This window comes from Hemibagrus wyckioides, linkage group LG10 (genome assembly GCF_019097595.1).
Source record: "Hemibagrus wyckioides isolate EC202008001 linkage group LG10, SWU_Hwy_1.0, whole genome shotgun sequence".
NCBI lineage: Eukaryota > Metazoa > Chordata > Actinopteri > Siluriformes > Bagridae > Hemibagrus > Hemibagrus wyckioides.
In genome coordinates this window covers 1,778,851-1,804,362 of record NC_080719.1, presented here as the reverse complement: position 1 = coordinate 1,804,362, position 25,512 = coordinate 1,778,851, and the positions used below count along the sequence as shown (strand labels likewise).

General features: G+C 43.2%; 1 protein-coding gene across 10 annotated transcripts in view; it reads left to right on the top strand.

Annotated features, from left to right (window-relative positions):
* The window catches only part of sox6 (SRY-box transcription factor 6), a 170,881-nt gene that overhangs the window by 91,987 nt on the left and 53,382 nt on the right, over window positions 1-25,512 (top strand). For all 10 annotated transcript variants that reach the window (XM_058400755.1, XM_058400753.1, XM_058400759.1 and 7 more), the window contains 3 exons: window positions 2,419-2,508; window positions 15,082-15,254; window positions 18,330-18,398. In XM_058400755.1, coding sequence (XP_058256738.1) covers window positions 2,419-2,508; window positions 15,082-15,254; window positions 18,330-18,398 — 332 coding nt within the window. The remainder of the gene's footprint in view (window positions 1-2,418; window positions 2,509-15,081; window positions 15,255-18,329; window positions 18,399-25,512) is intronic.

Here is a 25,512-nt window from a genome sequence, read left to right as displayed (position 1 = left end):
CCAATTCAAATTTTATTTGTCACATACATAATGTTACACAGTATGATATGGAGTGAAATGCTTACACGACTGTTATGACCCTAGGAAAAGGAAAAGGAATAAGGACAACAAAAGACAGGATAAAATATAAAAATAAAATACAAAAATACGAAATATAAAAAATAAGAATACGAATTATTCTAAAATACGAAATATAAAAGTTCACAGTAAGCAAAAAAATATAATAGAATAAAAATAGAATAAAATATAATAAATATAAATAAAGTAAGGTATGTATATATGTATATAGAATATGTATATAAAATAAGATAGAATATGTATATAGGAAGTGTAAAATGTAAAATACAGGAAGTGTAAAATACAACAGCTGTGATGCAAAATTATATAAATTTATAAAATTATATAAAGTGAATAGTGTGTAGTGTGCAATAGTGTCCACGGTGCAGACAGCAGCAGTACGGGGTGGTCACGAAGTGGGATGAGGTGATGAGAGCAGTGGTATTGTCCATCTTCAAAGTGCAGATGTGCAGAAGTCCTCTTTGTATGTAAACGGGAGCAGACTGTGCAACATGTATGTTTATGTGTTGTATTGTGTGCACAGTCTTGAAATGTGCAAATGTGCAGATGTACATCGTGTGTTTATTGTGTGCCACAGTCCTGTAATGTGCAAATGTCCGGTGTGATTGGTTGGAGTTCCAACACGAGTGTAGTAGCATAGTAGGTCTAATCAGATGAGTCCTATGTGGAGTTCTGATTGAGAGACCGTATAGCCTGCGGGAAGAAGTTTCTCCTCAGTCTCTCAGTGTTGGCCTTCAGGGAGCAGAAGCGCTTCCCTGACCTCAACAGAGAGAAAAGTCCATTGTTGGGATGGCTGAGGTCCTTCATGATCTTCCTGGCATTGGTCCAGCACCGCTTGTTGTATATCGAGTGCAGGTCAGGGAGCTCGGTACGGATGATACGCTCAGCTGATCGCACCACCCTCTGAAGAGCTCGTCTGTCCTGCATGGTGCTATTCCCGAACCAGGTGGTGATGTTTCCCGTCAGGATGCTCTCTATGGTGCAGGAATAAAAGTTCCATAGCACCTTAGCAGGCATTCTAAAGTCTCTCAAGCGTCTGAGGTGGAAGAGATGCTGCAGGGCCTTCTTCACCACGGTGTTGATGTGACAGGACCATGACAGGTCCTGTGTGATGTGAACACAGAGGTATCTGAAAATGTCCACTCTTTCCACTGGGCTGTTGTTGATCACAGGGGTCTGGTAGTTCCTCTCCTGCTTTCTGCTGAAGTCCACTATCAGCTCCTTAGTCTTTCTGACATTAAGGTGGAGGTTGTTCCTCTGGCACCAGTCCTCCAGAGTCTTAATCTCCTCCAGGTAGGCCGTCACATTGTTGTCGGAGATCAATCCGACCACAACAGTGTCGTCAGTAAACTTGATAATGTTGGTGGAGTTGGTAGTGGCCATGCTAACTGAGAGCGCTAAGAGTTAGCATGCTGCTCGCTGAAAAACCTGCTACATCTCACTTTATTCACACTGAGCACCTGGGATTAGTTAGGGGGTTTTAGAATTAGTTAGGAATAAAATAAAATAAAATAAAATACAATAAAATAAAATAAAATAAAATAAAATAAAATAAAATAAAATAAAATAAAATAAAATAAAATAAAATAAAATTTAAAAAGTTACAAAATGAAAATATTATGTTCATTTGTATAAAAAAGACAGGAAACTCTAGAAAATTTATTTTGTCCCAAAAATAGCAATAATTAAAAAAATGTAATCATTTTTGCATTAAAAAAGGACAGAAAATAAAAATTAAAAAATATAAATAGAAAAAAAATTGTTTGATTCTAGAAAAAGAATCTAGAAAATGTATTTTTCCCAAAATTATTATTATTATTATTCAGTTAGCAGTGCAGATGTTAATATTTGGCTGTGTCTTGAGTGACAGACAGACACCTTGGTGCTGAGAATAGATGTGAGTGACCGGAGTGACCTGAGTGACCTCATATTACATCGTCTCTCTGTGTTCTGCGTTTTCTCTGGAAAATGGCTCTTTATGGAACTTCACTGTAATAGAATTTATGATGATATTCCTCTCTTAGGGAAAAAAGGTTCTCTCATGGTTCTCCTTGAAGGTTTCATGGGTAATTAATGGTTCTTAACTTCTCCAGCTTTTCTGAGACCCGGAAACCCTCTGTGTTCTCCTGAGAACCTTTAAGGGTTCTGCTAAAGAACTGAAACCTTTTTGTATATTTTTGTGAAACTAGAAATCTTTTGTTTGGTGGAATTTAATTCTAGGTCATGTGACCGTGTCTCTGATTGTGGACGAATTCTATTGGACTTCGGGTCACATCTAATTACTGTAACGATTACAGTTTAATTAAATCACATGTATTTTTCTGTTCCTTTTTTTTCCAGAAACTTCCTGCATGGAAAAACTGCTTTCTAAAGACTGGAAAGAGAAAATGGAGAGACTGAACACGAGCGAGCTTTTGGGAGAAATACAAGGTGAGTTTGCTTTCTTTCAAAACCGAGAGCCTTTTTATCCAAAGTGATCAGAAATCCAGCAAATCCAGACTTTTTTGTTCCCCCTCAGGGATCTAATCAGCGCTTGGCCTTCTCTCTTAGAGCGCTTTCACACCTACGGGTCTGTTTGTAAAGTCTGAGTCTGAGTCTGATTCGTCTGATTCGTTTCTGATTCGCTGTTTGATTTGGTTCGGTTTCAAGCTGCGTGTCACTTTTTGAGCAAATCAAATGGTGAAAAAAATAAAAGGTGTGTGTGCGTGTGTGTGTGTGTGTGTGTGTGTGTGTGTGTGTGTGTGGAGCTGAAAACAAACTCCGAGCTCAAAAATCTCTTTCATTCGTCAGACAGAAATGACAGAAAAACTTAAACAAACGTGAACAAACAATGAACAATGAACAGCATGATTTGCTTCAGGCAGTGAGTCGACTCAGAGTCAAATCGCTTACTCGTTAGAGTTTTCTCCAATCAGAAGCCAAGAGAGACTCACACCGCTTCTCTCAGACCCCAGGGTTCTTGCCCACCTCAGGGACCTCTAACCGAGGCGAGAACACACCCGGGTTCTGAATGAGTGAAAGGATATGTGAGAGAATCATGAGTGATTCGGTAGATGAATCGTTTACTGGTTTCTTTAAGAACCTTTTGATGGATGGATCTTAAACATTTTTTATCTTGTTAGAGTAGTTTGTTGTGTTACAGAGTGGGTCTTTAGAGAACCAAAAAATGTTCTAAATACCCTTATAATGAGGAAATTTTAAGCATATGATGAAGAAGTTGATACATGATTCGCTTCTAGCAGTGAGTCGACTCAGAGTCAAATCACTTTCTTACTAGAGTTTTCTCCGCTCCGACAGTGAGAGAGACTCACAGCGCTTCTCTCACACAGAAGGAGAACTGCACACAGAAGGAGATAACACCCCTGGGTTATATTTAAACGCTCGGAACCCTTTATATGTGAGAACACTGCAAGAGTGATTCAGTAGATGAGTCATTTGCTTGTTTTCCCTAAAAAACCTTTTAATTGTTAACATTTTAATGTTGCTTATATCGATTATCGTGGGACATCGTGAACCAAAAATTGTTCTCGCCGATCTAAAGAACCCGAGTATGAGAACCCATAAGAACCGAGAGCTAGAACGCACTCAGAACCCTGTAAATGTGAGAGCATCATAAGAGTGATTCAGTAGATGAGTCATTTAGTGGTTTACATAAGAACCTTATGATGGTTGGACATTTAACACTTTTGGTTTTTGTTGGTTCCACAGATTAGTGTGTGTGTGTGTGTGTGTTCTGAAGATATCTCACAGTTTCTTCTCACTGAAGGTGAAGGTGTGTAGCTCCTGTTCTCTGCTCTTCTGCTGTGTTTTTGTTCTTCCCCCCTCAGGCTGCAGGTCTTAGCACGGCCTGTTACAGCCATGTGTTTATGTAGCAGCAGCAGGCACAGTACCAGCTCTGATAACACGGCAGCGCCCTCCTCCCTCCTTAATCGCTATCTCTCCCTTTCTCTCTCTCTATCCTCCTTTTTCTTTCCCTTTAGTCCCACCACCAACACCCTGTTTTTTTTATTCCACACACCCTCCGTCTGAATCCATCAGAGAAGTGATAGCAGTCATACCGAGCACTGTTGATAATCACACGCGTGTCCTTGCCGTTAATGATGTCGGATTAGATTAGATTAGATTAGACTGTGGAAAGAAAAGAAAAGAAAGAAAGAACGAGAGGAAAGGCTAATAAGTGTATTCATCCACTGTAACCTTAACCAATCCTGAAGGTGTAAAAAACATCATGGCCTGGAAAAAAAATTCATTGTACCTTCTTTCCACACCGTGTGCGCCACCGTAGATCAAAGTACAGCGGGGAAAATGGCATGTGTGTGTGTGTGTGTGTGAAGGAGGTGGGGGTGGGGGTATCGGGGTGGGGGGGATGATTTAGCCCTTTTGAAAGCAGATATTTTTAAATTACAGGGCATTTTTGTGTTTGATAAACGGCAAAGAAAGGATGGAAAGTCTGGAAGGGGGAGGTGTGAGGTCACACTTTCGAAGGTAGAGGCAGGTAGAAGACGTCGGAAATGAGAAGAAAAGGGAAAAAAAATGTCTCCGAAGCGTCCACTTCGCACTCACACACACACACACACACACACACACATACACACACCGAGAAGAAGAAGAAGCAGAAGAAGAAGAAGAAGAAGAAGAAGAAGAAGAAAAAAGGAAAAAACAGACAGAGCTACTTTTCATATCACACCGGCAGCCTAAGGTTTCTAATTAGCGTGCCATTTCATATGACTGTAGACATTTCAAAGGGCTGCTTTGTGCTCCCCCGTTACAAAATGTCTCTCTGGTGCGTTTGAAGTCGACCCGATGTAAGTGCGGGCAATTAAAAAGGGAAGCTCAGGGTTGGGGAGACACACAAGGTCTGCTTAATTAAAACACAAACAAAGGCACCAAGCTGAGAAAAGAAGAGAAAAAAATACTCACGGATGTAGACCGCACACACACACACACACACACACACACTGCTCTCTCTCTCTCTCTCTCTCTCACACACACACACACACACCCACAGCATTTGATTAAGATCTAAAGTGCAATGATAAATCAGATACCACGTTAATTGTCGAGTTAAAAAATCAATACGGAGGGCCAGGCATGCCTGTAAGTTCACATGAATAGGGACGAGGGACAGATAAAGGATGACACCGGGATGAAAAGCCGCGGCTGCCTGCCTGGCCTTGCTATTTCTCCTCGCGGCTGCGTGCCATTCAGAGCACCGTGGATGGAAACGCTCCTCGTTCGCGTCATTGTTCGTCTCTATTGTCCCCCAGCTTTCTGGAATAAAAGTCGGCTTTTGATATTTTTTTCCCAATAAAAAAAAAAAGTGACGTATAAATGTCTAAACATCTGAAGGCAAGAAGAAAAAAATACTTGAGTTTTCTTGAAAGCAGATCCTGTATTTCTACCCGGAACATACACACTATAGATTATAGAGTGTGTGGGTTATTTAATACGAGTGTGTGTGTGTGTGTGAGGACACAGGAAACTAAACAAACCTATCGGGATTTTAGCCGAAATTTTCATTGAAAGCTACGAGCTACGATCAAGGAAAATTATGTTTATTGATTATGTAATAAAGTGCAGTCTGCTCTCTTCCACATACATGAGCTGACAGGACGCTGGATGATTTGGCTAGAGTCACTGTGATTGACAGGTGAGATCAAATATGCCCCTCCCACACAAGCCCTTCCCACAAACCCCTCCCACCATCAAGGCAAACTTTCTTAAATGATTAAATAACAAATTCATGCCATCATCTCTCTCTCTATATATAATATAATATATAATGTTAAGATTTTTTGGCTCTTGAACTTCCCCAAGGTTCTAGTGAAATTCTGGATTAGAAGAAGATCCTTCTATCTTAACAAAATGATCACACCAGGATCTTCTGTATCCGGACTGAAGTTCAGTCAGATCAGGTGTTTATTTATCTGATCTCTGGTACCATGAGAGCTAGCACAGACACGCTAGGAGAAGAATAAACGAGGAGGTTACGGGACGTTATAGCAGATATAACCTCGCTCCTTGTTCATTCACTCATTCAGCCTCGCTTATTCGTCTCTCATGAAGCTAATGAGACAAATATTGTATAATATAATCTGACACTGGAGACTCCTTCCATAGATCTCCTCACAAAATAGCAAATTTTATACTCTGTACATGTCCCTGTGAACCAGCTGTTGCTATAGAAACAATATTTCATTTTCAATTTCAATATAGAAACATCATTGTCTTCTTGTCTGGCCAATCACAATCCAGGATTCTACATGAGCTACACAGCTAAATCTAGCTAAGGATAAAGATGTTGCTTAAATCCTGCAGGATTCTCCAGACTCCAGACTCCGATCCTCCACTTCTGCTCCGTCTAAAGTGTTTCAGAGGGTCGGAGCTCAGGGCCAGATGTGACACATGAAGCGATTGTGGATTTTACTTTCTTTTTACTTGCTTCCCTGAGCGATGTGTTTGTTTTGATCCTGAGCTTAGCTGTCAGTCAGGAGGAACGGTGAGGAGCCGAGTCGAGATCTGCTGAACAAAACCACAGAGCAGGAGAGGCAAGCTGTCTGGAGCGAGGCCAAGCCACAGCGCAGCCCAGAGAGAAACCCAGCACACGGATCACCAGCTACACACACGCACGCACGCACACGCACACACATACACACACGCGCATGCGCACACACACACACACGCACACACACACTCCGTACACCCGTATCAGGCGTGTCAGGGCGGAGAGAAGAGCCGTCGTCGCCGTGAGGTTTGATGAATTAGTTTCATTTTTAAAGCTAGAATTTGTTGAACGGAACATTAGCAGAACCGAGAGCGGAAATATGAGCTGTATGCTTTATAAAACATGAACACAGACGTGTGAATGAGCAGAATCCTGATTGGTGGAGAGTCTGACACGTCTGATTGGTTAAAAAGACTTGCTGTTACTTACAATTAACATACCTTCAAAATTTAATGGAATAAATACAAATAAAAAACACTTTATTAATAATAATAATAATAATAATAATAATAATAATAATAATAATGTGTTCCATTCATATGAATAGTGCCTTTTAATATGTAAGTTGCTGTAAAAATGTAAAAATATTAATAATATTAAATAAAAAATATTAATTGAACATAATAATAATGATAATAATAATAATAATAATAATAATAATAATAATAATAATAATAATGTTATCCATTTATATAAATAATGCCTTTCACTATGGAATTTGCTGTAAAAAATAAAATATTAATTGAACATAATAATAATAATAATAATAATAATAGTTACAATTTCAAATGGAGATGAATTAATTTATTTATGTCTTTTTTTTTCCTTGACGGAAAATCGAGACACATCAAAATTTAACGTAAATCTTGAAAGATTTAAAAGTCAAAAAACACATCAGAAAAACTCAGCAGGTCAAGAATCACCTACGACTTCACCTGAAGCCATTTTCACCAGATGTTTATCAGAATTTCTTTTTGAAATCAAAGTGTTGCTAATGTTCCAATTATTCGAACCATAGCTGCTATGCTAGCCAACAAATGAGTCTGTCCTGATGGGTGACCTCCCAGGCATTGTTCCTGATAGAGAAATAACACAGGGACAGAGAGAGAGAGAGAGAGAGAGGGAGTGAGGGAGGGAGGGAGTAAAAAAAATCCCCCCTTCACCCATCAGCCACTGTAAAATATTCTTCCATTCGCCCGATTCAGAAGTGCCACGCTTTGCATTTTCTCAATAGGCAAACTGTTTGGCCTTATGTACCCAAGTGAAATATGAGCTACAGTAAATTATTATTCTTTGGGCCACATTTGCGAGATGAATGCCGGCCTAGCCGTGCTCCGTTGCTCTCCTAATGAATTGAGGGATTTAGCTTGTGGTGTCGGGGTGGCAGAAAGGCGCACCTTGTTTTCTGCCTCGCCTGCTTCTCTGACACGGTGTTACTGAAAACCCTTACAAACAGAAGAGAAAACACACACACACAACACACACACACACACACAACACACACACACACAACACACACACAACACACACACATCACAACACACAGAGACCCCTCTGGCCAAAGGAAAATCACCCCACGGACACGGGACTGCCAGACGCACGCTTAAGAGTTCTTACTGGACAAATATTTTCATTTATTAAGCAGAAATCTTGGTGTACGCTGTCTGGCCTACGCTCTTATTTCTCCGAGGCGCTGAAACTCAATCGCTTAATAATTCACTCGTTAGAATCGCGTCTTTGTTTGAGACGATCTTACAGGCGAGCACTTGCATTAGAAACAGCCTGCTGTTTCGGACATTGTTGTTGTTTGAGCCATATTGAGACGAATTTATATCAGAGCGGTGTCATGTGCTGATTTCTGATTGGTCAGATTCTTTGTTTCGTTTCTATAACAATTTCGTTTCTATGGGGACGTCTGTCTACGTTGTGTCATGGCGACATTTTCTAGAAGGAGACTTTTATTATATAACGTTTGTGGAAGGAGACTCCAGTGTCAGCATCTTCAGGACAGAGAAGGGATGAAACGAGAGAGAGAGAAATGTGAAGAGAAATGTTTCATAATCGTACCGCCGTCTTAAATGTAACCCTAAATGGACAAAAATGACAATCTTTAAACAGGAAACACTTCAGGACAGTGGAGCCGATCAGTACCTCACTCCATCACTGAATATTTTTCTATCACACACCACAAGGAGTGTGTTATCCGCTTAAAGACGGAGACCCGAGGGGAAAAACCAACCCGCTCCACACACACTCAGATCCCCTGATTACAAACACCGAGGTCACAAATGTCCTCCTTCTTCGACTCCTACACCGCCATGAAACCTTAGACGCAAGCCGTCTAGTCTTAACACAAATCCTTTGTGACTGAAGTACTTGACTATCAGCAGAGGCAATCAGATCAAATCACATGAGCGATTCTTCTAGTCAGTGTCGAGGGTTTTTTTTCCCTTTTTAGCAGGGTCTTGAATTAGGGCCAGGTCCGGGACTCGCTGTGTGATGAAAGCAGGAAGATGTCAAGGCATCGTTCTTAGAGGTGGTGCTCCCACATGCTCTTCTCTTCTCCACGCCGGCCACACCAGAGTCCAGCAGCTTGGTTCAGGATAAGTGCTACACCAGAGAAGGCTGTGTATCGGGTTCTAGCGCTAGCTTAATTATCAGCAGGAAATAAAAACACTCCATGAAGGGCACCTCTTTAGCTTTAAGAGCTAATTAGTCGGATTTTAGAGAACTGTGTGTTCCACACGTTCCTGGTGATAACCCCTCCCATGTCCTCGGCATAATCGCAAATGCATAATAAACAAGGACGTTCACACATTTACTCCAATCATGCTAGCTAGCACAGAGCCTTATTTGCATTGGCAAGCACAGTTAATTGCGCTTAAGTGCTTAAGGCTACACTGTCTTCTTTGTCGCTAGTTCAGCAAGACTTTCGCCCTCTGTCAAGCTCCGGCAAGGCTGTTACCTTTCATGCTGCATTTAAGCGTAGCTCTGAAATGTTTTTTTTTTTTTTTCTGAATTGATGGCTTGCGCGGGCCATATGCTGACATGCAGTAGCACGTCCATGCTCAAGCTTGTTAATGAAGTTTTATTGGCAGGATTAGCAAGGTTTTATATCATCGCATAGCGGCTGCCAGCCAGGTAAAACAGCTGTCGCTCGTATTGTTTCAATTCTGGGAGAAAGGAGAGAGCTTTTAGGGTTGTATCAATGAAAAAAAATCGGGTCTGTGGTGTGTGTGTCCCCTAATGATTTTTTTAAAAATTATAACTCTGGCCAAATCTAAATTTTAGGATTGTTTAGAATGCGCTTTAATGTTCCCTCCATTTCATATATTGCAAACGGCATCAGGTGAAAGTGAAGATCGGTAAAGACGATGAGACAGAGACTCATTCCATATGCATACTTCAAATCAGTCTTCAAGCTTGTTCACCTTGACTTTCGTGAACGGATTAAAAATGTGCACACTAGTGGATAACAGTTAAGGAAGGAGTCTCCAGTGTCAGGGCTTTGAGTCAGAGGTAAAACCATGAACTGTTTATAGAGTTCCACCTTTTCCATGCGGTAGAACCCGAGCTCCGAGACTCCAGCCATGTCAGGCATGTCAGCTATGCGTGGTTTACGTCCGGACACGGCCTTGGCACAATTGCTGCTTTTTCCAGGCCTCCTCATTTACTCAGGGTGGACTTGCAGCATATGGGGAGCATCCACAATGGCTGACTGATGGAGAGACAAAGAAATTCCAGTGCTGGGACATTTTGGGGAGGAAAAAAAAAGTCATTCACATTTAGTCATAATGGCTCAGCTGTCCTAACCAAAGACTGCGAAGAGAATAGGGAGCCTTGTGATTCTTTTCTACATCCCTTTTTTTCCCTCTTCGTTCTTTCTTTCTTTTCTTGTGTGCGCTCAGAGCTTTTATCTTCCTCATTCACTCGGGACCGTTCAACGTTACAAGCTGCCTTCTCTTTCCCTGCTGCAGGACTTGGAACTCAAATTAGGGCCCGCTTGATTAGAAAAGGAAAAGAGAGGGGGAGGCCGGAGTGGAGAGAATAGCTGTTGGACAGAACAAATCGCACCCCTACAAAGTGTCTTTTATCCTTTGGTCCTCTTTCTGCTGGACCCCCCCTCGATCGCTTGTTCACTGTGGCTTTGGTTCTCTGTCCGTCATTCATGGTGTATACATGTCTTCTGGTCTGGGGTTGGTGAAAAGTAAGGGCGGGATCCTGGAATTAGGTAACCGTGCCCCGGACATTCTCCCAGGACTTGAACCGATCCATACGTCCAGCTCAGGTATCTTTCTGAGCTCCTTGCTCTGTAATTCTCAGCCCTCGTGGGCATTCGTATGTTTTTACTCAACTGCCCCTTTAACCTGTCACAAAGCATTACTCCAGTCCTAGAAACATGGCGTCTTTAAAAGCGAGGAGGTTTCCTGACCAGACTGTCTCCTTCCAGGAAAGATGATGAGAGGAGACACCTTTACAAGAGAGTCTAGACCCACTGCTGTTAAAGAGCTGCCGCAGTACGTTCGCCTGGCCTCTTTGTCAGCAGATGCAGTCTCTGTCCTCTGCATGCTGCCCTGTCCAATAAAACATGGGCTGGCATTTTAAAAGTGATCCATAATCCCGAGCAGGAAGAAAAGGACTCGGGCTCGGACGCAGGGAAACAAAAACATATGGTGGGCCATATGCTTAATTATTAAAGTGTAGGCACGTAAACAGAGCGTATGTGGGAACTTGGTGTACAAGCATTTTCTTTCCGTTCCATTTGCTTCCCAAACTCTGTCTTGGATATAATTCTCCAGCTTTCAGGAATACGTTGCCCAAACTGGGCCTTTTAGAAGTTTGAGAAAAGAGGACAAGATGAGAGCAGAATGGGGGAGACAGTAGAAAGGCGGACAGTTGCTATTATGGTGGCGTTGGAGCCGAGGAAGGAGGAGGAGGAGGAGGAGGACGAAGAGGAGGAGGGGGGATAGCTTCAGTCCTGTACAATTGAGAAGAGACGGAGAAACAATGTGAGCTCTGTTGGTATGCTTCTAGTGTTTGGGCAAAGCAGCATTCCCCAACACAAGGCCCCTGTGCTGAACCCTTTCGAGCTTTCAATCTTTCTTTCTTTCTCTCTTTTTTCCACTCTGGATTTTTTGACATGTCCTTTAAACAATGAACACCTGTAACACACGTGTGGTCACAGTCATACATGTGAACAGAAACACGCATCAGTCATCATCGGTCGAGCAACCGGAACTTTAATTCCGAACTGAAAACAAGGGACTACTGGAAGTATGTCGGGTCGAACGTTACGCGAGTACACGTGATAAAATGTGGTACAGAGGGACAAATAAAATATACAGACATGTAAAAGACATAGAGGTAGCGCTTAAGACGATGTCTCACTTCCAAAAATGGAGGGCTTTTACGAGGTCTAACACCTCGTCGTCCGTCAACGGTTCCAGACTCTGGGGGTGGACAAGGCAAATCCCTTGAGTTTTATTCCTGACCCTGAAACAGCCAGCAGCTTTTGTGAGGAAGACCCCAAGATGATAGTAACTCAGCGAGATCAAGAGAGACCAGAGCTTTTTAAACAAATAACTGAGCCGGTAAAGTGAAGGCGAGGAGAGGTGTAAAGTGAAAAGCTTGCACGTTCAAATTATCGTCCGACATTGTGAGAAAAATATCAGGGGGCCAAGCACCATTTTTGTCACCGTTGCTGCAAATGGTGTGGACAGAAGGTCACATTAGAGCTGTGTTTACAAATAAAACCCAGAGAGCCATTGCGGGCAGGAAGTGAGCAGGAGCCGTGTGACGTGAGCAGATGTTTAGTTCCAGTTCTCCGTACTCATCCAGACTCGTGCCGTAAAAGCTTCCTGACGGAGAACGGTATTGGGTTGTGCTCTTCGCCATCTTCTTGTCTACGTGCAGACACGACTGACAAAGCGTGGACGCGTGTGTAATCGGGCGCGCGGTCGCCTTTCCAAACAGCAGCATGCCGCTAAATGCAGCCCTTCATGGCCCGAGCCAAAGGTTAATAAAATCGGTGTCCGAATGTATCAATTTTACAGATAAGCCATTCACGACAAGTGCACCGAGCTGAATAAGAAGTTGATTCAGGGCCATCGAAAAAACCACACGCGGCTGCTATGAATGGACGCTTTTTAGGGGGCTTTCTCCTTTTTTTAGAGTGAGGATAAATGGAGAATCGCCGCCTCTCTCTCTCTCTCTCTCTCTCTCTGAATGGGAAGGGGGGGGGATGGTTCTGGAGCTTGACAGGCCCTATTAAGACAAATGGCCTTCCTCATCGGAGAGATAAAATAAATCAGGTGTTTAGTCAAATTAAAATAGTTGAACTGGAGCGAGGCCCCAGGGAGCCCACGAGGGAGAAACTCAACACAGATGTGGACGATGAAATACAGGAAGACACCCAGGAAAAAATTTAAGGATCGAGCTGTAGTGTTATAAAAAATAAAAAGAGAAACCTCCTCCTCCTCCTCCTCCGACTCGTGTTCTTCCGACTCGTCCTGCCTCGTATCTTTCTTAAATGTGCAGAAACAGCAGCATGTCACCCTTGAAAAGAGAGAGAGAGTGAGAGAGAGAGAGAGAAAAGAGAGAGTGAGGAGGACAGGGAGAGCTGGCTTGTAGGACGTGAGTTACTGTCCTGCCTCTCACGAGCAATTACGCTCCATGTGTAAGTCAATGAATGGATCACTTAGCATTGATTAGATAGAGGTGCAGCAGGATAGCCGAGGCGCTCTCTCTCTCCCTCTCTCGCGCACAAATAAAGACGGACTCGGTGAAGACGTCCTACACACACACTCACACACACTCACACACACTCACACACTCATACACCGACTTGACTTTTTTCTGTGATTGTAATGATGCTCAGTAATGAGACTGTGTTTGATGTTGGTGTGTGTGTGTGTGTGTGTGTGTGAGAGAGAAATAATGAGACAATGCTGAGGTGACAGTGACCCTGTTAGAGAGAAACTCACCAGTGTTTGTGTCTGAAGCTTCCTTAATGAGAATGGAGAGCATTCGTTAAATTGGCCACAAACACACACACACTGGCGTAGCATTGTCTGCCACTAATCAGCCACCTTCACTCATCTCACGGCATCATTCCTCCTCTAACAGGAGCTATTGTGGCATGGCTGGATATCATGAAGGAGCGTGAACTTTAATGAGCCGGTCCTCACGTCCAGAGCCCCGCTCCTCGAACCGTGTGAACTAGTCCAGCAGACTGCTTGTTTATTTTAGACGTACATTGGAGATTAGCAGAATATCAAACTAAACTCCAGGCTTCTGCTTTGTTTTCTTGTTCGTCTTCAAAAACAGCTTTATTTCATTGTTTTTCTACAAGTTTGGAAAAGTGTGTCCAGATCATCAGAATTCCAATCTCTTATTAAACACTAACTCTCTCTCTCTCTCTCTCTCTCTCTCTCTCTCTCTCACACATACACACACTCTCTCTCTCACTCTCACACACTCTCTCTCTCGCTCTCTCTCTTTTACTCACACACTCTAACTATCTCTCTTATTTTCCTCTCTCACACTCTTTCACTCTCACCCCCCCCCCTTTCCCTTCCGAACTCATCCTGCAAAACTCCAGGTTTTTGGTTTGTTTCCTTATTTGTCTTCAAATCAGCTTCATTGCATTTATTTTATTATTCCTCCACAAAGCAGGGAGTAGTGTGTCCAGATCATCAGTGTGTCCAGATCATCAGTGTGTCCAGATCATCAGTCAGTATCCATTCCAGTCTCTTATCGAATACTAATTGGTTAAATCTAATCTCTTAAAGAACACAACAGTTTTATTTCATCATCTTTGACTCTCAGGATCAGGTTATGATTTAATAAAAGCGTTGATGAGGAAGTGAGAAGGAACAAAAAGCTGCAGAGTTTGAGATGTTCATCTTTCGGTGATCTCAGAAGCTTCTGGAACACGATAGACAGCAGATGCTTTGTTTTCTCTTCCCAAGAGCTGGAGATCTGTAAACTTCAGAGCAGGGAAGGGATTTGTGATCCACTTGAGGAAGGTCTGGGGTTCGCTTTAAGTGAAGAACACAGTAATTGGTTGAACGTCTTGTTTTGAGTTTCATATTTCTGGAGAAAGGCATGCTGTGGTCTGCAAAGCGGTCTTCTGTGGTCTTCTCACAGGCGAGTAACTCCACCTGAAGGGGTTCAAGAAAAAAATCTCGCATAAATGCACCTATTGTCTAGAAAAACAAACATTTGACCTGCGGTCTGGAAGGAATTTCAGGGTGAAATGAAACGTCTAAAAGAGCTCAGAATCAGTCTCGTGTGCAGACCGGAATATTCTCTCTCTGACCACCGCTGCATGTCTAATTTCCAACGTTCTTAAACTTCTAGAAGTATCTCATGTGAAGGTTTCTGATTTGACACCTAATCTGATTTCTTCTGCTCTCCATGAAAGTTCTCACGGATCTGAACCTGTGTGTGATGAGTGTGAAACTGAGTGACCGCTGGTGTCCTCTCTCCCTGTCCAGGTACTCCAGAAAGTCTGGCTGAGAAAGAGAGGCAGCTTTCGACGATGATCACGCAGCTGATCAGCCTGAGAGAGCAGCTCCTGGCCGCACATGATGAGCAGAAGAAGTTGGCGGCCTCGCAGATGGAGAAACAGAGGCAGCAAATGGAGCTAGCCCGACAGCAGCAAGAACAAGTGAGCACTCTCTCTCTCTCTCATTCCCTACCTCTACCACTCTCTCTCTCTCTCTCTCTCTCTCATTCTCTACCTCTACCACTCTCTCTCTCTCTCTCTCTCTCTCTCTCTCTCATTCTCTACCTCTACCTCTCTCTCTCTCTCTCTCTCTCTCTCTCTCTCACACACTCTCTTTTTCTCTCTCACACACTTATTCTCTCTCTCTCTCTCTCTCTCTCTCTCTCTCTCTCTCTCTCTCTTTTCCCTCATCCTATTCCAGACCTTCGCTCGTCTCTGTGTCTCGAACCGAGTTTTCATCCTTTTAACCTTAAAGTCTTTTCACCACATTATTCACCACGCAGCGCTAATTTATTGTGAACCGTCTTCATTCATCCGCTCGAGTCGATTCAGGAAAAAAAAAGAAAGGAAAAAAAAAACAGAATAAAAATGTAATTACTCGCCTTTTCAAAGAAAGGAAGAAATCGAATTAATATAACATTATTCCGTCCTAATGGCGGACGTATACGACCTTGCGCGCTTTGCTTTCGCCTCGAGTTTCACTCGGCGTACCGGGAAGAATGAGCAATTTACTTCTGCTATTTTTTTTCTTTATAATTGATAGAATTTATCGTATATTTTTCATTAAAGAAAAAAAAGAAGCAAGAAGCGCTAAGACATCCCTATTAGATCAATCTCAGCATGAAATCAGAGGCACAAATCAGGCAAATGAGGCATATTAAAGAAATCAGCAGATTAACACAGCTCATGAACTGCTTTAATGACAGAGGCAGCGTCGGGGGGAAAGGATCCTTTCCTAACTCTTTAATTTTTTTTCCCGTAATAATTAGCCCACAGAAATCCTATTCAATACATTACATAGATTAATAGGCGTATCTCTGTGTCAAATCGTCTGCCTGCGCTTCCAGCAGATAGATGGCCTCGTCTCGGATAGATGTGTCGGAAGATTCAGGCGGTACTTAAAGTTTATGGGAATCGCAGGCCGCGTTGTATGCTTCTGTGATTTCGGTATATTGGGATTATATTTACTGTCACGCCGCTGGGTACCGGGATGCTGCTTTTTCATTAAGGGGGGAGAAAGAAAATGGCAGTTATGGGTGTAGGGATGGGAGATGAGTAGAGAGAGAGAGAGATATAGAGGTAGAGAGCGAGGGAGGAGGCTAACCCGCCCCGAGTTAGAATGTCATTTAGCCATCCAGACACGACACAGTAATTAACTGTTGACACTCGTGAAGGAGCCGGCACAAATTAATCCTGACACATTTGCAGACGAGTGATATCTTACAGTGAACACTTTGTAATTATATTTGAAAATGAAAATTAAATGACACTTAAAACTAGGCTGTCAGGCTCAGCCAGGCGCGGCGGCTCACGGGGAGGTCGGATGGAGAGAGGGAGGGAGCGAGGGAAAGAGAGAGATGGGGAGGGAGGAATGAAGTTGATACCTTGTTTGTTGGAGGCTGCTCTGATAAGCCCGCCCGCTCGTGTCAGTCGAGCCGAACAGGCCACGCCCCTTCACACCGATCACATTGCTTCCACTGTTACAGTGTGATTTGGATTGTTTCTGAAAATCTGTCAGGAGATCGTTAACCAAAATTGTATTACGACTAAATCCCACCAAACGTCTTCTGTTCTTCTTTCGTTAATAGCCACGTCTTCCATGACAACATGAACATCTCATTTTACATTAGAAGAGTGCGGAAGGATGACGGCAAAGCTTAAACACTTTTGTGTTGTTTATTAGTGTATTTAGAGTGTGTATTTTGTTAGTCCCGCCCACCTCCAACCCACCAGAGTAAATTTGAGAAGTAACTCTCTTAATGAAATCTAATCCCAGAAGCTAACTGTTAAATAAATAAATTGATTAATCAATCAATTAATAAATAAATTAATTAATAAATGGTGAGGGATAATGGTGAGAAATCGAGCAGAATATTTTTTTTTGTATATTTTACAGAATGCTTTGTTCATCTGGTAGCACTTTATTATCTGAATCTTAGTCCTTTGACTTTGAACAAGGCTGTAGGCTCCGCCCATTTTTCCATACATATGCAAATGTATATCAGTTAAGTATTATCATATCATTAACATACTGCATATAATCATATACATATCCATGTCACTGATAAACCTTATAAACTCTACTGACCAGACCATGTAGGTCAAACCATATAGATCAAACCATATAGATCAGACCATTTAGATCATACTGTGTAGATCAGGCCATGTAGATTACATCATGTAGATCAGATCTGACCATTTGAGGCTTTAAAGGATGCAGTGTAGATCAGACCATGTATATCCAACCATGTAGATCAGACAATGTAGCTCCAACCATGTAAATTTGAGCCATTCAAGGACGCCATGTAGATTAGACCATGTAGATCTGACTGTATAGATCAGACTATTTGAGGCTTTAAAGGATGCCGTGTAGATCAGACCATTTGAGGTTTTAAAGTCATGGTTTGATCTACACTGTCTGATCTACACAGTCTGACCTACACAGTCTGATCTACACAGTCTGACCTACACAGTCTGATCTACACAGTCTGATCTATACAGTCTGATCTACACAGTCTGTTCTACACAGTCTGATCTACACAGTCTGATCTATACAGTCTGATCTACACAGTCTGACCTACACAGTCTGATCTACACAGTCTGACCTACACAGTCTGATCTACACAGTCTGATCTATACAGTCTGATCTACACAGTCTGTTCTACACAGTCTGATCTACACAGTCTGATCTATACAGTCTGATCTACACAGTCTGACCTACACAGTCTGATCTACACAGTCTGACCTACACAGTCTGATCTACACAGTCTGATCTATACAGTCTGATCTACACAGTCTGTTCTACACAGTCTGATCTACACAGTCTGATCTATACAGTCTGATCTACACAGTCTGATCTATACAGTCTGATCTACACAGTCTGATCTACACAGTCTGATCTATACAGTCTGATCTACACAGTCTGATCTATACAGTCTGATCTACACGGCGTCACAGCCGATCTTTGGGAATTGTGCTTTGCGAGAGCAGTAACGGAGAACCTCTTGTGCTCCACAGATCGCCAGACAGCAGCAGCAACTTCTTCAGCAGCAGCACAAAATCAATCTCCTACAGCAGCAGATTCAGGTCAGTGTGCTTCCTGTTGTGTGTGTGTGTGTGTTTGTGTGTTTGTGTGTGCGTGCGTGTGTGTGTAATATCATAGCCATGTAACTGTCACTTAAATCAGAATGTTTTAAGAATTATGCTAAAGTAGGCTCCTGGTGTCAGATCTGCTCTCCTCTCTGTCCTTCATCATAACACTCGTCAGTAATTAGCCTCCAGCAGACGCATAAATATCGGCTAATAATTAGCACTTGCCAATTAATGCAGAAAACGACAGCAAGAGAAAGAGTGTGACGGAGCTGAATAACACCTAGCCCTGTTTGTTGTTTGCTTGCCTTTTTTTCCCCTCTTTGCTGAAACACACCCCGAGGCTCCATAAATACCTCTGAGATGTTTGAGTGTGTGACAGAAACTCCTGAATTCACGAGTGCTTTCTCTCTTCAGGGTTTTTGTGCAAATTTTATACGGCCGAGACACAACAATCTCGTTACACTCGCACCCTAACGGAAGTAAAGGAAGAATCAACACAATTTTAAATAGATGGATGGATGGATGGATCACACTGTCAACATTATAGATAGATAGATAGATAGATAGATAGATAGATAGATAGATAGATAGATAGATAGATAGATAGATAGATAGATAGATAGATAGATAGATAGATAGATAGATAGATAGATAGATAGATAGATCACACTGTGAACATCACAGCTTTAAACAATTCACAGAAAGTTTCATATGGAGAAATGGAGTGGAAACACACACACACACATGCACACACATACACACACACATGCACACACACACACACACACACACACACACACACATGCACACACACACACACACACACACATGCACACATGCACACACACACACATGCACACACACAGAGATTCGAGTGTAAGTGTAATCATATCAGTCGAAGGAATTATTAGGTTTATTAAGTGAGTGTTGAGACAAAAATATTTACACGAGCTGCAGCTCCACAGATACAGAGAGGATAAAAAGAAGAACAAGTGTGCCAGTGTGTGTGTGTGTGTGTGTGTGTGTGTGTGTGTGTGTGTGGTATGTGTTGTTCCTTTGAGCAAGGTTAGTGGACCACCCGGTCTGAGTGCTGGACATACACAAGCTGGTCGGTGGCAGCGGTCAAGGTCTTCATACACACTCACACACACACACACACACACACACACACACACACACACACACACACAAGAAAGCCAAGGGCGCTAAGTGCGTTAGCTATGCCAGGAGACGCTCTCCTCCTCTCCCCCTCTATCTCTCTCTCTCTCTCTCTCTTCTTCAATCTCTCTCGCCCAGTGGAGACAGGTACTGCTTTCCCCACCTCTCATTTTATTCTTCTTTCTCTTCCAGCGCAGGTCAGTCTAGAGAGAGAGAGAGAGAGAGCGCTGTCTTGTCACTCTTCACACCCCTCTCTTTTCTCTCCGTCCTTCACGTCTCACTCTTTATTTCTCCGCGTGTCAGAGATCCCGCTCGCACGTCAGGAACACTTAGCGGCGTTCAGGTTACCTCTCTCTCTTTACGTTTGTCTCTGACTTCAAACGAAACCCCGAGGCTTTCCCCCTCCTCCAAAAACTCAGGGATAAACCCTGGGACGCGTGGCCATGGCCTTGAGAAGCTGTGTAGAAGTTTCAGATCTTCACTCACTCCCACCTCCTCCTGCACTTCTTACCGTGTTTGATTCGTGCGGCCCCAAGCCCAGGGGCCCGAGTTAAAGGCCGACAGTAAAACACTTTTAAGTGCACTTTCCCTGAACTGCGTCTCCTTGTCAGGTGTTTCAGTGGGTGTATTTCTCCTCACAGCAGTGAGGTGGTCAGATCTGGACTCGGACTTGGACTCGGACTCTGCAGTAATTATAGGAGGTTGGACGGCTGAATGACGGCGACTCGAGCAGCAGACTATGAAATGACTTAATAAAGCGCTGCTGAAAGCCGTTATACAAACACTTGTTTCCCAGGAACATGTGATTAACCAGCTCAAAAATAGTATTTATTTACTTATTTATTTAAATGATGTTTTCACTCAGGAGATCCTCCAGCGACTGATTTCCGTGGTTATTTTTATGCCGCAGTGTTTATGTGGATATTTCTCCGCAGAGCTGGACTTGGTTCTGGACTCTGTTTGGTCAGAAGGTGTTGAGCTGTGGGAGGAGTTATCGTTTCCATAGTTACAGCTCAGACCTCTTTCATGGATTCATTCTGTCATTAAATTATTTCACTCTAACTGTAGCGATTTATTCATTATTCCTTTCTTTCTTATTCTCGTTAAAGCTAAGAGCTAGCATCGCCTGTTAGCATCATCTGTTAGCGCCGACTGTGAGCCCAAGAGGTAAATAAATAAATACATTAATTAATTAATTTATTACAGCAGTGATCATGTAGGAGTTCCTGCTGTTGGAACAGGACACGGTTCAGGTTCCATAGGTCCATGCGGGAATGTAGTATATACATCTGTGTGTGTGTGTGTGTGTGTGTGTGCAGCTGCTTGTCCCGGCTGCGTTAGTCTCGGGTTGATTTAGTCTTCAGGCCTGGAGTCTGGGACTGGCTCGGAGCCAGACATTCCTGCACGCCGGGGCTGGTACGGTGCGATCCGAGGCGAGGCGACACGCGTACAGAGAACACACACACACACACACAGACACACACATGCAACAAGCATATGCCTTGCTTCTAATGCTTGTATTCATACACACACACACACACACACACAAGTACAAGAATAAGGAGAGGAACATCCAAGGCCTTGAATCCCGCCATCATAGCACCTGTCTCACACACACACACACACATATATACACACACACACACACAAACACAAGGTTATCTGCACTCTCCTCTCACTCAGATCTGAGACAGAGACTCTGTTTTTTCAGCTCTTGTGTTTTACACACTTCCACTTTATCTCCTGCTGTTTTATTCATCTTTGTGCCCTGAGTCATCTTTCATCTCCTCCTCTTCCTCCTCCATTTCTTCTCCCTTCCTCTCATTCTCTTCCTCCTCTTCCTCCTCTATCTCTTTTCTTTTTGTCTCATCCTCTTCCTCCTCTTCCTCTGCCATCTCTTCTCTATCCGTCCAATATTCCTCCTCTTCCTCCTCCATCTCTTCTCTCTTTGTCACATCCTCATCTTCCTCTTCCTCCTCCATCTCTTCCCCCTTATCTTCCTCCATCTCTTCTCTCTTTGTCACATCCTCATCATCCTCTTCCTCCTCCATCTCTTCTCTCTTTGTCACATCCTCATCATCCTCTTCCTCCTCCATCTCTTCTCTCTTCATTCCATCCTCATCCTCTTCATCTTCCTCCTCTATCTCTTCTCTCTTCATCTCATCCTCTTCCTCCTCTTCCCAAAGTTTCACATGTAGGCCTGTGATTTTTTCCCCCACATGTGTTCATCAGTGTCCACATTAATCACGTTATTCAGCTGTTATTCACGTTATTTGTTATTCAGACGTTATTCATATGTTTTTTAAATGTTATTTATACGTTATTCACTTGTTATTAAAAACGTTATTCACACACATTTTTACAAAGTATAAAACCCAGATACACGTTCTGATGTTTTTCCTTCTCACATCCACGTGAAACACGTGTAATATCACAGACGCCACAGACTCCTCGTATTCCTCGGATCCCATTTTCAGGATCGTCACTAAAACCGTGACGTGACGTAAACTGATGATGTCACAGAAACGCCACTTACCTTTGTTTGTTTGTTTTTTTACTGCGATTTCCGCGTCCGGGTTCCGTCTCCCTCCGTGCTAGCGTAGTTGGAGTGATAAATCGTTGTTGAGTGTTGAGTTCAAAGCGGGAAAAGCTTTCCTCTCATGTGGCTTTAAATGGTGTGGGGGGGAGCAGCGGGGGGCTTCGAAGGGTTAAATGATAATAGCCGCACACACGCAGACCTCCAGATAAAAGATTCGTTTTAATTATACACAACTAACCACCTCCACGCTGGAGCCAGACAGACTGCAATAAAAAAGAGAATCTCAGCAGACCTGTGTGTGTGTGTGTGTGTGTGTGTGTTTACCTCTGTCTGTATACGAGTATTGTTAACAGACCGAGAGGCCAGTTAGAGTCGAGGGCCTCCAGGACACGGTTTTGTTCCTGTGAGCTGACAGGCATGTGTGTGTGTGTGTGTGTGTGTGTGTGTGTGTGTGTGTGAGCTTGATCTCTCTCATATGTGTGCCATTTCCCCAGGCCCACAGAGACGCTGCTGCCCTGAGAGAATGGTTTAGTCATGAGACAGGGACAGGAAGTGGGAGCAGAGGTCAGACTGAAGGGTTAATCAGAGACAGCTTTCTGCTCTCAACACACACCGAACACACTCCACAAAATAAACACTACACACACACACACACACACACACCAAGCTGCAGTCTCATTACCGGGGTGAGATCCTTCCCAATGTTTACTCACGCTCATCAAAAATGCTCTGATATCAGGTGAGGCTAGTCACAGTGCTAGTCACATACGGACACTAGCTAGGAAAGGAAAAATGTCGCTGCTTCTGATTTTATGACGTGAAACACAACTCACGCTCCATCTATGCTAACCCGTGTAGCTAGCTTCGCTTAAAATCGGCTTGTTAGCGATATAAAGAGATTGAACGGAGATAGCCTGTAAATCCGTGGCAAACATCAGCGTGCTAAAAATAGGACACGCCCACCAGTGACCAACATAGAGCTATCTGATCTGATCGGATCTGATCTCATGGACTATCATCCGATATCTGTATCACATTTTTTTTCCCTGATATTCCGTTTTTGTTGTGTAGCATTCCGATTCAGTTTGCTATTCCTAAGTCAGCTATTGCTCATCGTTTTGTCCTCGATACCACTGTGAGACATGTATGACGTATCTGAGACACATATTTTGCATAAAACATGCTCGGACGTGTCATGACGTGCGCTATGAGCTCGCTACGACCCGTTACGTAGAAATCGTTAGGAATAAATTTCGATAGAAGAAAGCGTGTTGTTTATTCTTACCACTGAGGAATATCGGAATAACAGGAGCGTGTTCTCCACACATACACACACACACACACACACACACACACACACTGCAGGAGTTTAATAAAGAGAAGCCCTGTCCGACGCGGCCCCAAAGAGCCGCCTAATTAAACACCCAGTCCTTTGTGGCCCTCATACGTGTCTCTTTTCCTGAGAGAAAAGGATAGAGCTGCTATTCTTCACGTCGGTTCTGTTCTGGCGGGAAGCGAAGCTCCTGACGCTCTCGCACAATCACGCGTTGTTCAGGTTTGCGTTTGTTTCCAAAACGACTTCTCCGCGCTGAGGAACGAGCTCCGATCTGGACGAAGGTTCCAGGATGACCGAAGTGCTGCCGCTTTCATTATATATTTATTTCACAGCGAACGGCTTCACTTCACTTAACAATCATATCGCTATCCTATTATTCAGCTGCTCTAGATGAAGCTAATTAGCGCAGCTTTGTCTTTAGCCCCGAGCAATTTGGTTTGGCTTTTTAATTCAGTGAACGACGATTAAATGCAGTATTTCATTACACTCGTTTTCGCCTGCCGCCGTATAGCCCTCGCTGAATTATTCGCCTTTTTTTGTGAGTGTGTGTGTGTGTGTGTGTTTTTCTAGATAAATATAGGGGTGGCTAATTGAACAGAGATAACACTCCTAATTTGCCTCTTGTTAGATGTTTTCTGTTGTCTCTCGGCACTCTTGTGATCTCTTATGCTAAAGTCCCTATTCATGCACCGACAATGCGGAAAACAAGCCGCTCTGAACAAGAATGTGTTGCCAATTAGCATTGTCTGTCAGGCAAATAGAGCGTAATAAGGAAGGAAATGAGTGTGGGAATGCGAGAGAGAGAGAGAGAGAGAGAGAAAGAGAGTTCTTTTTTTTTTTAAACAAAGTGCACTATGCTAGCGTCTCTCCTAGCAGGATTAGAGCCATAACCGTCTCATCAAGTGCACTTGGCTGGAGCCCAGTGCGATGGAGCCTGAACCAGCTTCATCCTCCATTTAGAGAGAGGCTTTAGCTGATGAAGATCCCAGCACGCGAGAGCGGAGATAAAAGAAAGCGGTGACCCGACTCATTAGCCCCCTTTGATTTAATATATTGACACTTGGATACAAATAATTCCATTTAGCGTGCTCGGTTGGAGAGGTTGTGTGGGGGTGGATTGAGTCGAGGATCAATTTAATTAGTTATGAAATGTGACTTCTTGTCAGGAAGCAGAATAAATGCTGACGTTAAATAAAGTCATGCGCGATTGGAACAATAAAGCTTTCGCAGACCCCCCGTGTTAAAACTTAATGACGCACAAAAATGGGCCTAATAAGCTACAACCTCAGCAAAGAGCCGTGATGGTTCGGAAATTAAGCTAAGTGGATGGAAGCGGAACGGGTTACGGCGTTTAAACAACTTCGGGAACATCAGGAGGATAAATACTGACCTAGCGCTCGGAGACTTTTACCTCAGAACTCACGTCTCCTGAGCACTTTATTCCTCTGACGTTGCAGCAATGTGCCGTTTATCCATTTCTAGTTACAGTTAGCAGGTTAGTTCTGGATGTCGCTAACGTTATAGCAGCTATAAATGCTCGTGTCCTCAGCAACCTCTCTAAAAAATAAAACAGTTTAGCTTTAGCTCTGAATCACAGACTCCTTCCCTGGACGTCTCCATTCAGCAGAAGGAGCTCATTAATGTTTCTGAATCTATGATGAGAACTAATCATCAACCAATCAGGATCCAGGATTCAGCGGCACATGTGATAAACCTTGTTTTGTAATGTTAAGAGGTAGAAGAATAATCCTCTCAGGGACGTGCCGTTAGAGGAAAATAATCATCTCTAAGCTGTAAACAGATGTAACCGCGTCTTCCGCTAATTAACATCTGACCGTCGCGAGTCCCGACACCTCTGTGGCTAAGCGGCGCTAACGAAGGCGCGCGTCGAGGCTGTCACGTGAACAGTCGTGGCGTGTGGCACACCTGGGTGCAGTTTCACCTGGAGGATTTTTCCAGAAATTTATACGGCTGAGGATCAGCGGAATCATCAGGCGAAGACGTCATGATAAATCTGAAGCTCTGTTGAAGCAGAAAGGTATAAAGCTCAGACTGTTCCAGGTCCAGAGACCACC